Raw genomic sequence first — 15,197 nt, 5'->3', positions numbered from 1 at the left:
CTGACAAGGTGACACATCCTGAGAAAGCCTACACTGCTGAAGACATCTCCCTGCTCCTTCTACCAGGAGCACCCAGCGCAATAGCAGTTTGCAGCTCTTTTTCATTCCTTCCCAGTCACATAAGCCCCAAGCATTTCTGTTTGATTTTCCTGAAGGATATAGAAAAGATGTCAATCAGGAGAGAGGAGCCCTGAAATCCCACGTTTCTGAAGGCATGTCATAAACACACAGATGTCAGTAGAGGCACTTGGAAAGGAAAAGCAATTGCTAACAGAAAAACTGCATTTAAAACCTACTGTGACTGCTTTTCAGCTGCAGTAGCTAGCAGCCTATGTTGGATTCTTCTTTTGGCAGAGGCAACTGTTCTTGAATCAGTTGGTTTGGCTCAATTTGTTGTGGAATGATTAAGTTCAGTCCACTGTATTGCATAATCTGGAGTTTCTTCAACCTGCTTCAGTAGTGAAGTACTTAATCTCATACAGCTCTGGGAGGGGTTAGGAACACGAACTTAAATCCATGCAAATGTATCAGGAGCCTGAGCAATAAGAGGATGAAAAGAGAAGTGTCCAGGAGGCCGGAGGAGATCAGTGGCTTGTTTCTGCTTTGATGCCTCCAACTTGTGGAGGAATGAAAGGAGAAAACCATGGCATTATACACACTTGAAATGTCCCAGGAGCCAACCACAGTTCCCATCTTCAGAGCAGCTCTCGTAACCACTGAGGATTTACCCATCAAACTCAAGTTTGGAAATGTGCCTGGATGTTTCCAAGGAATCTGAGGAAAGACGTTTCTGTTTCTGGACAATCAAAAACTATCACATTTCCTGGCTACAGCAAGGACCTCTAAACTGAAAAATGTGCAAATAAATGTGTTTTACCAGGAGTGGGCACATCCCAAACAAGGGTAATCAGAGAAACTCTTGTCAGCACTGCTCTATTTATATGTGTTACAGATTGAAGAGGAAAATCTTTTCCACAGTTGCCCTGGTGCATAACCATCAGTGCCCTTGCTAAGTCCCCTTCCAGCTTTGGGAAGTGAGACCAAAGCACCTATTGGCACTTCTTGGCTTTACTCAGGCTGCAAACCTGGCACGTGTGTTAGAGGAGTAACAGGGAACAGTGCTGGATCAAGATTAACCTCCTTCAGCTATAAACGATCATACCTCCCTCCCTTGCTCCTCAGAGGGCAATAACACCACGTGAATCTTGGTGCCAGGCATGCTAAAGGATTTCTGCTTGCTCACAGAGGTCCAGCAACACCCAGCCCAGCTATGTACAGCTGCTGAGCGGGTTATACCGAAAGCTGGCTTTAGTCTCCGAGTTAATAAAACAACAGATGCCGTTAAGAGCAGTTCTTTCAGCCTCATGTTGCAGGTCACCCCAGGGAGAGCAGAGGGAAGCCCAGATGAGAGTGGGGAAACTTTCCATCACCACCAAAGCAAACTCACAAGGATGTGTTTATGGCAGGGATAAGCATCCTCCAGAGCCGCATTCAGACCGGGGTCTCCCTTGGACAGTGGAGCAGCTGCTGACTGAGCTGAGAGTTCTGTCTCACAAACAGCTCCTTGAATTGCTCTTGGCATTGACTTTTTCCTTTTCAGCTAATTAAAAATCTGACTTTGAGTCATAAGCCCCCATTAGTAATAATTTGCTTTGCACTTCTCCAGTGATTTATGGCTGAGATATCAAAGTGCTTTAGAAACATTAATTAATCCTTCTAATACCCAAGGGACTGATCCACTCTCCACAATGCACCATTGGTGGAGTAAACATAGAAAATCTCCAGGGTTTACTCCAAACCACAGCCGGGGAGAGGGGAAAGGAGCAGCATCCGACCCAACAAGCTCGTTTCAGCTGCCTGCCTGCAATCAGAGATGTGCAGTCAAAACAGCAGCACGGAATGTGCAGCCACAGGCGAGCCCAAGGCACATCCAAGCTCTCTGCTCTGCAGCAGCAGTTCTTGCTGCTGTCCCTAGCTGTCTGGGGAGGGAAGGGACGCTGTGACACCCCATCTCTGCAGATCATGCCAGGAAAGGCGTGTGCAGACTAAAGCCATCTTCACCCAGAGCCCTGCCAGAGGCAGTGGCAGGGTCATTAATCAAAGCCACACTACTCGTGCTAACACATGTATTTCCCTTGCTGTCCTGCCTATTTCTCCAATCTGCTTCTTGTACAAAGTCACTTTTTCCCCACTTGCAGTGCAGACCCAAGGCTGTTTCTCACACCTGAGATGCAGCTCCAGTCCTCGCCAGCGATAAGGATCATTACCTCCATTGGCTTCAGAAAGGCTTTCATCCTTGCGCACACCAATGAGCCATTTGCCACCTGGTGCTGTCCCTGTACTTTGAATGTTGTCATCACAAGACTATGGGGTGGAGCTGGCCACGCAACGTGGTGCCAGAGATGGGGAAAGCTATAAAGGTCCCAGCACAGACTGTCGGGAGACGGGAACTCTGAAAGCCTGAAAGTGTCCCGTTTCCTTCTTGCTGTCCCCAGTAAAGCATTACCTTGACCATGAAGGCAACTGGTGTTTTCCTGCTCCTCTCCCTGGCACACTGCTGCTACCAAGGTGAGTGCGACATTTTGCTTAGGAGCCATTTCTTCTCCTGGCTAAAGCTCCCAGGTCCGTTGCGGGGAAGGTAAGCCTGGGAAGAGGCCAGCTGGTGCTGGGACCTTGCTGTGGCCCTGGGCAGGGAATATCAGAGAATGCTGCAGGGGCCAGCGTGCATTAAACCAGTGGTCTGTGAGCAAGCCTAAAGCACAGGCTTTAAAAGGGTGCATGGCACCTGCTCCCAACAGCGAGCAGACTTGCTGGGCTGAGACTATCCCTTCAGGGCTAGGATTCAGGCTGGAGCTGGTGATTTCTAGGACGGTACGATTCTTTTAGAGTGCAGAGGTGCTATTCCAGTTTTAAAAAAGCAAACCCAAGGGGCAGGAAATGCATCTATGCAAGGGAAAATGCAGCTCGCCCCACCAAAGTCAATGTTTAAGCCAGCTGTGTTTTCAAAATCCCATATGGTGCAGAGGGATGAGAACATGAGCTGTTGCTGCTCTTCAGGTCCTGTTCCCCTGGGATTTCTGCACTAGTGGGTTCATTCCAAACAGGAGGGTGCTTCTGAAACAAGTTCTCCATCATCCCATTTACTGTGCGGCAGCTGCCATTGCAGAGCTGTCTGAGCACAAAATCTGGACTCATTTCAGATGAACTGAGCATGTATCGTGAGCTACAGTTCCTGGGTCTGGACCGGTGCTAATCCAAAGTAAAATCCCTGAAACATTAAACGGTGTGGCTATCAGGTCCTCAGCACCAAACCATTTCACTCTACAGACCCACTGCTTAGGGGCCACACTGGTTGTTAATGTAAGTGTAGTCTAAATCCTCTACGTAGATGACTTCTGGTTCTGTAAGCAACCCAAGGTCTTCCCAGTACTGCCTTTTGCCAAACAAATTCAGATTGTTTTTCAAAATATATCCACCTCATGTTCCATGCATGTGATCCCAGCTGTCAGCTCAGGGCCAGCTTCTTCATGCAGAAGCCCACCAAAGTCGCAGCTTGCTCCCACTTGGTGTGAGACCTCAGGGTCCAACCATTTCTCATTCTAGTAGAGACCTTCAGCAACTTATCTTTTCCTCTGCTTCCTTGTGGTACAAACCCACTGACATGAGAAAAATCACCCTGGATTTACCCCAGCACCAGTCCAGCATCGACAGGAGTTTCTCATTTACCTATGAATGGGTAATAAGAGATAACAACAGCCACCTTTGCTCCCCTGCAGCTGGCAGGGAAAGTCACTAGAAGTACATCTGGCCTTGACAGTGTTTCTGCTGGGGAAAAGGGACAGATGCAGCAGGGAGGGACCTGGCTGCGAAATGGGGGAGATCCAAGGGAAGAAATCATTTGCTGAGACAAAGGTGTTTGAGTGAAGATATACAGTCCTCAGCCTAAAGCATCGTTACTACGTCCCCCTTGAAACCAGCCCGAGTGATGGGTGCTAAGACTTTTTCTCTCTCCCTCCACTCTTTCTCTAGGAAGCGCTGAAGCGGATGGAGCTGCTGGCAAAGGAACAGAGGTGAAGGCTCCTGGTTATGTGTAGCACGGGGGTATGCCCAGCTTTAGTGAGACAGCCCTAGCCCATACGCTAGGGAGCCAGCATTGCTAGACACAGTGAAGCTGCTGGGTTGGCAGCCCAAAGGTGCCACTGCCTGGGAACCTCCTTGCACCTGCTGCACCACAGCAAAATCCAGTGACAATACTGGTTTCCCACTGCATTCCCCCACACTCAGGGGAGGAAAACTTAACAAAGAGCTGAATACTGCTGTTACCTGCCAAGGAGATGAAAGCTCCCCTTACTCTCTGGCTTAAAAATAAAAATATGGTGGCATAAAAATAAAAAGTAGGAAGAACATGATCAGGTACTGCCCGTGGAGCATTACTTAATTTTGTAACTCCTGAGGGTGCGCAGCAGTGCCAAGTAGAGTTCAGCTGGCCAAGGGACTGCATGGTGACAGGTGGTCCCAGTGTTTCTGAGAGTTCATAGCAGAGCCCTGAGCAAGCTGGGATGGGTTATCAAGATATATAAAATACATACCCCCCTGTGACTGCAAAGCACCTTTGGTAAATTGAAAGCATGTTTAACATTTTCAGCATTACCTTTTTGTGTCTCCAGGCAGCTTGTGGCAATTACGACCTAGGAAAAGGTTGTACAAAGATCTTTGACCCCGTCTGTGGCACAGACAACCTCCTATACGGCAATGAGTGCCTGTTGTGCTTTCAGAACCTGTGAGTATGGGGACCTCCTGCAAGTCTAAATATCACGCAGATGAGGGCTACTACATGTATCTGGGATTTCCTAGAAAGAAAGCTGTTTTGCGTGCAGCTGGATGGAGCATGGGCCGTGAGCCCAGGACATCTGGCATGAATCTGGCTTCCCGCACAGCTGCTGCAGCTGCTGCTCTGAGCATGTGGACTCTGTCTGCAAAATAGGTCCATTGTGTGCACAAACTGCCTACAAGCAGGGACTGCACGGCCAAAATCTCCCTACACCTGCAGCTGCCAAGCTGCAGCCATTGCTCGGACTATGCTGGCGGGTGTCCAGGAACTCAGACAAATGGCAAAGTCCTCAAAGTCTGCCCAGATCTAGCATGCAGGCAGAATAATATTTTTCCAGGTGACCTCAGATGTGTGGTAGCTGAGAAAAAACTACAGGTTTTCACTCCAGCAATTTATAGCTGAGCTCTGCTTTCTGTCTTCTCAGCATATGAGAGGATACAATTTGCTCTGGGTATTTTTAAGAACGAGCCTTATATTTAATCTATGCTGGTGCCAGATTGCACTGTCTTAGCAGAAGGCCAGGTCCAAATGCTAGAGACATCTCTGGCAAGACTTGATTCATTTCATCTGGCTTGGGCCCTAGGTAATTTCGAGTATATTTATACATTGGAAGCACTCTGTGTCACACAAGTGAAGGAATTACTTCCCACTCAATGCTATTAGGTAGTTCGAAAATCTCTGTTGGGAAGATTGAGTCTTATCTGTAGCCAGATGCCCCCATCTGTGGGGCTAAAGGAGCTTCACCCTTGGTTTCACCTGATGACAGCAGGGGCTTTGGGTGATCAGGCTCACATACCCATCTGCCATCCACAGAGACATCTCTAACAGAAGGTCAGATTCTAGCTTTTCTGTCCCTGGATGAATGGGCTTGTGGAGCCAAATCCTGCTTTTAGGAGCATTTCCTTCCGGCTAAATCTACAGTAACAAGGAACAAGAATCCAGACCACCAGGAAGAAGAGCCTGGACAAGAACTGTTGGTCTGGTTGTCACCTCTTTCCTTCATTAACCCAGACCACTGCCCTATATTCTGCTCCTGGCCTGCTCAAATGCTGGTTTTACGTTTTAAGGCTGAAGATGATGCAGTCAGGCAGAGACATGCTGAGTAGGATCTCCCGAACGAAGGCGCCATGGTTAATGACCCAGCACAGCATGGCAGGGTGGTAATGACCATGCTGGAAGCCAGCAGCCCAGCACCAGCTGTCGGCTATATTGTGCAACAGATGGGGGTGGGAGGTTCGTCAGACACAACATCGTTAGGGCTTTGGCCATGAACCAAGAGCAGGGTAAAGAGAGCGAGCAAGGCTTCAAAGCCAGCTGCGCAGGGAGCAAAGTGGCATCCAGGATGCTACATTCACCCCAGTGTGGAGCACGGCTTTGGAGGGGATGGAAGACCTCAGTGGTCACAAGAAGGAAAGCTTGGGGTAACAAAAAGAAGACTGAGCCAGTGGTGTATGCAGAGCCAGCCAGGAATCAAGGGAGGGAAGGGATGGATGAGAAGCTGGTGCTGGTATCCACCCTGCACTGACAGGCAATGCAATCCTGGACATCTTCAAACGCCCCTTCACCCAAGGTCTCAGCAGCTGCAACTGGAAACGTGCTGCTCCTGCGGGTCAAAGCCCTGAGCCTTGCAGCTTCCCTGTAGCATTCCCAAGCGAAGAAGTTTTGGGGTTAGGAACAACAGCCATTTGTTCTCCCGGTCAAGGCAATCTGGGCCAGGCATCAGGACGCTGGAAATGCCTGGTGCCAAATGGCTCAGGGGAGAGATAAACGGCATGTCCTCGTCTATAAAGCTTTGGTCCATGGGGAAAAGTCAGGTAGCCAAGAGGCAGGATGAAGTGTCATTTGCAGTTTTGTGTGTGTAACCAGTCTGACAAGAGCTGGAGGCCTGCAAGGAGTCTGGGAATAACTCCTGTGAGAGCATGTGGCAGGTCCTTGCGGCAGCAGTGTCTCACTTGTCACCCTTGGTCACCTCACTGTGACCAGCGTGCAAGACGCTTTTTGCAAAATGCAAAACAGCTTGAAAATAATTTTGCCAGCATTTCTCTATGCACCTGAGAAATGGGTTTGTCTTTCCAAAGATGAGAACATCACGATTCTATATGAAAATGGAACAATTTGGAGTAATTAAGTCCACTACTGGGCAAAAAATAATAACAATAATTTTCTGCAGGTGCCTTTTTAATATTTTCGTCGCTTTTGCTGCAGAAACAATCAGGAGGGGAGGCTGTGGGCACGTCCAAGCCCAAGCAAGACATGATGGCAGGCATTTGTCTGTAAAAAACATACAAAACAAAGTCATAACCTTTATCATCAGCAGCCAGACAGGCATTAGAGGTGTCTTGGTGCCGTCCTATAGCACAGAGGTGAATTATTCTGCCAAGAGGTGTCAGGAAGCAGCAGCTCTTGAGCTTATTGGAACTAATTAACACATGTCCATGATAACCCTGAACTCCCTGTCAGAATACATGGCCTTACTTACTGTGCATAACAGTTAAATGATGATTTAAGCAGTATTTTCCTTTCTTTCTTTCTTTGTCCTCTGAGCCAGGCTCTTCTATGTATCAGGGACCTGAGGGCATCCTCTAGCATTTTTAACATCTCTTCCAGGCAAAGAAACACTAACGTGCGCATAAAGAACAGGGGTATGTGCCAAAAGCCCTCTCCACGCTCCAACTCCGCTCAAAACTAAAAGGTGCAACCGTTCTGGAGAAGATAGCACAAATCCATTTGTCACCTATAGAAAATCCTAATAAAATGGAAGCATTGCCATGTCTTGCACTGGGATTTCTTACACACACAGCAGACCCCTTTCCCTGACATTTAAAATACCTTTCTGAAAAATATGGTTTGTTCTGGTGATGTCCTTAAAGAGCTGCGAGCGTATTACTGACAGAGCCCCGGGGACAAGGCTAGGACATGCCCAAGAGGCAGCCAGGCTCTGGCATAACAAGGCAGCTCTTTTTGCATTAGGAATTCTGTTTTCCTTCTCTAAACTTCCAGCCTCCAAGTAACAGAACTTAGCATTCCCATGACTTGTAATTACGTTCATTAAATACAGGGCATTAAAGCCCTTGCTCCAGGGCCTTTGCCAGGAGGAAGAGTCCAACAAGTCATCTCAACGCTGACCCATCTCCAGCCTGTCCATATGCCACTTCCCATCACACACGGTCCCCACACACCCAGAGCCACCAGCCTCACCCAGCGGGTCACAGCTACCCAGTGCCTCGGAAAAATAAAAAGAAAGCTCCGTTTCTCCAGACAATTTTTTTTTTCCGCTTCTAGCAAAGGTGAGCTTTGCTGCTGGCCCCCAGCCGTGCCCCGGCCCCGGGGCGGGCGGTGCGGCGCCCGGCGCAGCGGGATACAGCTGCGAGTCCCCGGCCGGATCCAGGAGGCGGTTTGGGCGCTGGAGGGCGCTGTTGCGCCGCCGCGGCGGGAGCGGAGCCCGCGGCGGCCCGGCCGGGCAGCGGGGAGGCGGCGCCGGGCGCCCCGAGCCCCCGGGGCAGCGCACTCCCGCAGCGGGGCTGGGAGCCGCGGGGGACGGTCAGCCCCGGCGCTCAGCGCCCCCCCCGGCCCCGGCCCTGACCCCCGCGGCGAGGCTTGCAGCGACCTCCTGCTCCGGCCGGGGGCTGCAGGGACACGGGGGGCCCCAGAGCCGCCGGAGGGATGTGTCTGCCTGGCCCTGCCGCCCCCCTCCCCGGGACGGGGGCTCCCCGCTGTGGTGCCCAGGGACTGTCATGGGGAACCTCAAACCAGCCGGGGACGGAGCGGCTGGGGCTGGGGGCTGAACCCTCCCGGTGCCCCCCGTGAATTGCAGCCCTTGGGTAAACGGCTGTTTGTATTTCGGGCAAACCTTTAGCAAATCCTGAACTTCACCGTAATTCAAAAGACGTGCTTGAGTTCTCTTTACGTTCCTTGAAGAAGTGGCTGAAACACCAAAAAAAATGCATGATCAAGGTGAGGGAAAGCACTGGCGCTTGCTTGAAGTTTCAAAAGCAACCAGATACAGCTGGGGGGGGGGGGGGGGGGGGGGGGAAGGGCGCAGGCAGCACAGCCCCCCCCCCCCCAGATCTGCCAGCAAATCTGTCTGCGGTCGAGGGACAGATGGAAAACTATTCATTTTGCCCATATATAAAATTAATGCACTACAGGTAGTAGCCCCAAATAGGCTTGGGACTGTAAAATTGCCTTGACATCTTTGTACCGGGGATCCTGGAAGTATGCTTCCCGCAGCTGGGATATTCCTGATTCTGCTGCAACACGAGAAACTGAGCACAGCTTTTACCTGGCGAGGTCTCTGCAGCTGGGGCTGGCAGGAGAGGAGGCTGAGCTTCCTCATACTGTTCACCCAGTGCTCTTGGACTTTGTGGTGTGGCAAAACCCAGCTTAGCTCCAAACTCACCCAAGCTGGTTTCTTCCACCCAGAAGAATGCTGGAGAGATTGCACTGAGGCCACTTTATGCCAAGCAGAACATCTTTCCTGCCCACGCCATTTCAGGGAAACATGACCTAGCATTAGCCAAGAGCATCTCATTGATGAAATGAGGTGCTGACTGAGCTTGCAAAACAGCAGGTCACGTCAGCTGGATGGTTGAGCGCAGGCTTCATCTCCCCAGGCACTGTTCTGATAAGAACTAGCATTCCTGCTAAATGTCAGCTACATCCGTCCCACAGCAAGGTCCCTGTCAGGCTTGAGATTACTGGAAGCAGCAGGTCAAGGGCCACCCTGTAGGTACTGTGCAGCAGACACACATGAAACAGAACCAGCAACAAGTTTCCAGGAGGGAACGGTTCCTGTCCATATTCCAGTTTTGGCTTGAACAAGTGCAAATCTGAGGAAGCTTTAGCAGGTGCGAAGGTGTTTTACTGACCCCTAGACTGGGTTTAGTTTTGTTCATGGGAAAATCATCCTCAAAAGTGAGTCTTCTGCCCCCATAAACATTCTTTCCTGAAGCTGAGGGGAGCACTTCATCTCAGCTGCTCCTCCGCTGTCTGATCGCCCGCAGTCATCTTGCCAGCAGCCAGCACGACTTTTCTGAGACACCAGCATCCTTCCCTGTGCCTATGTGATGCTTCTTCCAGTGCCGGAGATCTGGCAGGGATAGGGCAAAAGGGAAAGTGACAGCAGGAAGGATAATGGCTTCAATTCTTCTTTTCTTTGTCGAAATAGCTGCAGCCTTTCAGGCCATCTTCTAAGGGCAGCGCTTCTGGTGGTGGGTGTTTGGGAGAGCCCTGAACACATTTTAAATTACGCCACTGGGAAAAAACAGGACTTGCCAAAACACAGAAAGGGCTCAGCCATCCGCATCCCTCCTCCTTCCCTTCTGGCTCCTCTCCGAGGGATCAGCCAGGGTAGTGGGAAAGGCCAGGGGGTTTGCAGGCACATGGCAAGCGAGGAGGACCCCGAAGGATGGTACAGACAGTGGGGCTCAGCATTTACTGCCTGGGGAAGCACAGGCACGGAGGAACGTGATGCCTGCCCCCACCACCGCACTGCTCAGAATAACAAGTGTTTGAATGACAAGGGGGGAAATGCCAAAAATAACTGTGTTGATTGCAGCAGCCGGGGCTCCGCAGAGAGCAAGATACCCGCACGGCCCAGCCCCATGCCAGCTCCCAGCCCGCCTGCCCTGGGGAGCACCAGCACATCCATGGGACGTGCAGGCAGTTTGCAGCTGGCAATGCTTCCCCTCCTCTCCTTCCTCCGGCTATCCAGGGGGCATCTCTCCTGCACTCCTGTGCCAGGATATGCTGTTCGGGTGGAAGCTTGTCAAAGCGGGACTGCATCCTGCTCAGTGCCTCCAAAGCAGCCCTCACTACTGCCAAGCCTCAGGAATGTCACAAGGCTGATGAAAAACAGACAGCTAAGGACAGATGGCCCAGGGGAGCATTCTCTGATCAGAAAACCATGTTTCTTTCAAAATCGAGAGTTTCCTGCCAGTAAAAGTTCTGGTAAAATTCAGCCGGGGAAGCCCTTCCCCCTCCACCTCCTGGAACACTTTACTGAAGCTGCTGTCTGGGAGGGATTATCTGTTTCCATTGCTGGTGGCATTTGACTTTATAATGTCATGATAGCAGACTCCAAAGTCAGGATTAAAACTGGACCAAGGGGCTTTAGTGACATGAAGACCACCGCTGAGAAGCTCTGGATTTCTGGCAGTTTCAAGCATTCCTGTTCTCAAGCCTGTTCAGAAGACGCAGCACTGACACCACCTTTGCCCCATTGCAGCCTTGCCTGGCCTTGCTCCATTAAGGCAGCTTCTATTTGAGACATATTTTTCAACATCAGATTTGTTTTTCTAGTCTGAAAATAAGTAGAGCCTTCCTCAGATTTGCTGCAGCTGCCAGACAGCACTTTCCATGGGGCATGTTCAGTTCCAGGAGTCTTTTTTTTGGGGAGACCTGAATTAAACTCAGTCTGTCCAGTTGGCAGAGAGCGCTTCCCTTTGCAGCTACCCCATGGGAACCCGCCTGCTGCCAGCGAAACTCTCCGTGTGCACTATGATGCTGCCACGTGCCACCTCCTGGATCTGGCCTTGTGCCAAGGGTGCAGACAGCGGTGTCCCCATGCCCAGGGCACAGCAGAGATCCAGAGCCTGCTCTCCTTCATGGGTCAGACCTGCACACCAGACCGACATAACCACTTCAGCGCGGCTGTTGTGACAACCTCAACAAGAGATGTCATGAGTGGCAGCAAATGCAAACAGTTTTATCATCGCAGATCTCGAGACAGTTGCCCTGCACAGCACAGCAGCACCGCTATATTAGAGGTTTATGCTGCCAAGCTTGAGGCTGGAGAAAGAAATACCAATTGGTCCCATCTGAGTAGGAAATGATAGTGTTAAATCTCTGCAAAGCAAAAGTCTTGCTGGAATGGAAGGATGCTTTTAAACTGCAAATTTCCTTTCATCTAAACCAGAGCTCAGGCTACCTAGGGGAAAAGCTGTCCTTGGAAAATGTATGGGAATGAGCTGGAAGCGGCTCTGCACTGACACAGACAGACTGTCCATAGCGCTTAGCGGGGCTGCAGCAGGATCATTACTAAATAAGCGGACTCTTTCACTGGTGGGCTGAAAGCACCATGATAACCACAGACGTGAAGCAAATAGCCACAACAAGAGCTGCAAATTTGAAGCAAGATCTCAACTTTTGCTTTCTAATGTCTCTGAGCCATTATAGACAAGTCAAATGACAGTAATAGTTTGTATTTCTCTCTATCAAAAAAAGCAAGCTTCCAGAGAATCAGGAGCATCCAAAGCGCTCTGCAGCCAGCAAGGCAGCCCTGCCAATGTTTCTACAGTAGTTTTCTGGCCTTCATCCTGCATCAGGCACACTCCGCTTGAAGCAAGGGACAGGAGGGGCTGCAAGCGCCAGCTCCGCACGGTGCTGGCATGTGGACGCTGGATTCCTTGTGCTCTGCACACTGTCAGAGACCTCCTGGTGCTGCAGTCGGCACTAGTACTGCGGGTAGATGCGATGCTGACAAGTCCTGCTTCCTTCCAGCTAAGCAGCACAACTCCTGGAAAGCCCCCAGGCAGAGGTCCTGTCCTTCACCTATGCCAGAGCAACAACCTGTTGCTGTAGCACAGCTCAGTGAGGCTGGATTGCAGGGTCTTTCCAAAAACTTAAGAGATTTCCTAGTTGCAAAAGGATGCCACAAACAGAAAATCACATGTGCAGCTTAAAGTGCAATAGGGGCTGCTGGTCTCTGGGAGAAGGTCAGGTCTTTCCTGGCACACCCTGGCAGGAAAGCATGTGAAGATCCACCCCCGTACCTGCTTTGTGGGGTGCTGGGAAGCTCTCCTTTGCTGGCAGATGGTGCTAATGTGGCTTGAAGCCACAAAGACTGGTCAGCGCAAGTGTCCAGTTTGCAGGTGGCATCAGTCTCAGGGACTATAATCTGATGCGTTAATCAGAGTCCCTGTATCAGCCCTTTTTTCTGAAGCCAGCATCCATGCAGGGGAAGGGAAATGGCAGCCTTCCCTATACAACCTATAGCACACTCTGGGGCACCGTGTCCCCCACCAATGTCCTCACGGGCGCCGGAGGTGTACAAGTCCAGCAGCAGGATGCCAAGTCCTGAAAGCAAAAGCCAGGACACCTCAAGTTGGGCCCATCAGGGGGTGAAACACAGTGGGGAAGAAGGAGCTGAGGCAGGACTGAAGCAGTAGGCAAGGTATGACTGGAGCAGAGAAAGACATCCCACAGTCCTTGCACCAATGGCCATGTGCTGGCTCAAAGGCAGTGGATGAGCTAATGCATATGGTAGTGAAATGGCACAAACACCTGATTCAAAGTGTGCCAAAACCAGTGGGTACAGCGGGGCTTTGGATCCAGCCCCAGCAAGACACTAAAGGTAGCTGCAGCAGCATCGCTGCAGTGGCTATTGGGCTGAAAGCATTTCTGGCTGCTCTGATGCTTGGGCAGGAATTACTCCTCTTTCCTCACCCTGCTCCTGGTCACAAGCACCCAGGGATTTGTTAACCAAAGGGATTGTTCAGTGCACATTACCGAGAGTAAGGGGCTGGCCAGATGTTCCTCTCCTGACTGGTTTGGGACACTGCGCCTGCATCAACGCAGCCCTCTGCAGCAGGGCTCAGCTCCTTTCCTCCAGCTGGCAGCAGAACCCGAGCAGATGAAGCGCAGGGCAGGAGGGGAGTGTAGCTCTTGCCCTGCTACTATGGATGGGATGTTTTAGGGGACAGCACACATGTTCACCCTGTGTGGAAAGCTCCAGGGAGGCCAGGCTATCGTGTCTTAAGACAAACCAAGTAGAACAGCCTGGGGCAGAGCCCGATATTTCTGCCCCCTAACCCTTCCGTGGCCACTGAGCACCCCAATGCCCTGAGCTCAGCCACCCAGTTCAACAAGAGGTTCTCATTCTGGTGCTCAGAAACAGTCGCTAACAAGTCTGGGCTTTTCAGTTTGCCTGACAGTGCAAGAGGTGAGTACAGCAAATAAACTAAGATAGAGTTCAAGGCCAAGGTGTTTCTCTGGAAAAACTGTTTGAAAGATTAAGCATAAAGTGGTTCGGTCCCGATGAGTGCCCCGTTGTTTCTGCTGCTCCTTCTTACTCCAGAGCCACAAATATCCCCAAGTTCTTGGCAAAGGAAAGCAGCTACCTGGTTACAATTAACTTTCCAAAAAGCAATTAAAAAAAAGTTCACCTCTTTAGGCACCAGGGCAGACAGGCATCTTCTCGTTCCAGCGCTGACACATGTTCCCTATCCCAATCCAACTCCTTTTAAAGATAATTCGTGCCCTGGAGGCAGTTAATTGACTGCAAAGGCGGGTCCGTGCTTTTCCAGCTCTTACAGGCAAAGTGCGGGCTTTGGCCTAAATAAGACATCTGGACAAGGAAACATATATTTAGAGTTGCATAGTTGAACTGCCACTCTCAGAAATAGGGCTCATGAGAGCAAAGCAACCCCCAGCAACCAGTCCCAACAGCAGAAGCACTTTCCCATGCAAACCAGTTCCTGTTAATGCGGGAAGTAGGTATGTACAGCCACCACAAGTGACGCAATGCATCACTTTCAGGATCTTGCAGCTAATCTAAGCCCATAATTCTTAGTTGTTCCTGCAAAACACTGCCAGGATGACCCACTGAAATGCAAACAAAGGAAACGAGCTCCAGAGCCACATCTTGAAGTATTGCAGCTGGAGACTGCGTGTGCTGGAAACAGCGTGGTTACAATTCTGAAACCTATGGAGCCTTCCTCATCCGAAATCCTGAGCTGTATATATAATAGCATCTAATCTATATGTAATGGCCCGAAGGGTCCTAACCAAAGTGGAAGCTGGAAGCACCTTTGTCACATGAGCCTCAGATAGCCCAACCAACATGCTGTCATACACCTGTGGGGTCATTATACCAGCTTCCACACTCTCCTCTTTGCTGCTGCTATTCAAAGCATTTGAGTTTGCGGAATCCTTTGAGCAAGCCCTTGATTCCAGGTCACCAACCTGAGACACACTCTGCGCAAAAGTTTTTGCATGCACAATTCTGTGTCCTTGCTTGCTTTGCACACATTTGGCTGCACCATGACAAACGAGCCAGAAATCAGTCTGGGGCACAAAGAGTAGCCACACAAGCTGTTTTGCTTCAGCCAAGATAAGGCTAGAGACAAAAAGGAACCTCAGAGGAAAACTAAAAATATCACTGCAAACTTGCAGCCTGGCAATATGCCTAACTGGGCATTGCCCACATCAAGAGGAGACATACCTGTGAAAACCTGGTGCTGGGTAACTTGCTGGACAGGCCTGTAGATGGGACCTTGCACCACCACCTGCCTCTGGAGAGCCGGGAGGAGAAATGTAACAGGAAGCAGCGGGAGGTAAAGAAATGTAATTTTCTCTTTCTCCAGTT

At 50.5% G+C, this 15,197-nt stretch overlaps 1 protein-coding gene and 1 long non-coding RNA gene across 2 annotated transcripts; one reads left to right on the top strand and one right to left on the bottom strand.

Moving 5' to 3' along the window:
- Positions 1-2,470: 2,470 nt before the first annotated feature.
- SPINK1 (serine peptidase inhibitor Kazal type 1) lies at positions 2,471-7,598 on the top strand. Its single transcript, XM_014278191.3, has 4 exons — positions 2,471-2,568; positions 4,030-4,070; positions 4,668-4,780; positions 7,439-7,598. The coding sequence occupies exons 1-4, from the start codon at positions 2,514-2,516 to the stop codon at positions 7,518-7,520; spliced, it is 291 nt and encodes a 96-aa protein (XP_014133666.1). The 5' UTR covers positions 2,471-2,513; the 3' UTR covers positions 7,521-7,598.
- Positions 7,599-8,497: 899 nt separating this feature from the next.
- LOC129736670 (uncharacterized) lies at positions 8,498-14,266 on the bottom strand. The gene is made up of 3 exons (XR_008733623.1): positions 13,996-14,266; positions 9,231-9,920; positions 8,498-8,755 (listed from the first exon to the last, which is right to left on the bottom strand). It is a non-coding gene; the product is annotated as an uncharacterized LOC129736670 (long non-coding RNA).
- Positions 14,267-15,197: the final 931 nt, after the last annotated feature.

This window comes from Falco cherrug, chromosome 8 (assembly GCF_023634085.1).
Source record: "Falco cherrug isolate bFalChe1 chromosome 8, bFalChe1.pri, whole genome shotgun sequence".
Taxonomy (NCBI): Eukaryota; Metazoa; Chordata; class Aves; order Falconiformes; family Falconidae; genus Falco; species Falco cherrug.
This window is presented reverse-complemented; position numbering and strand designations above follow the sequence as displayed.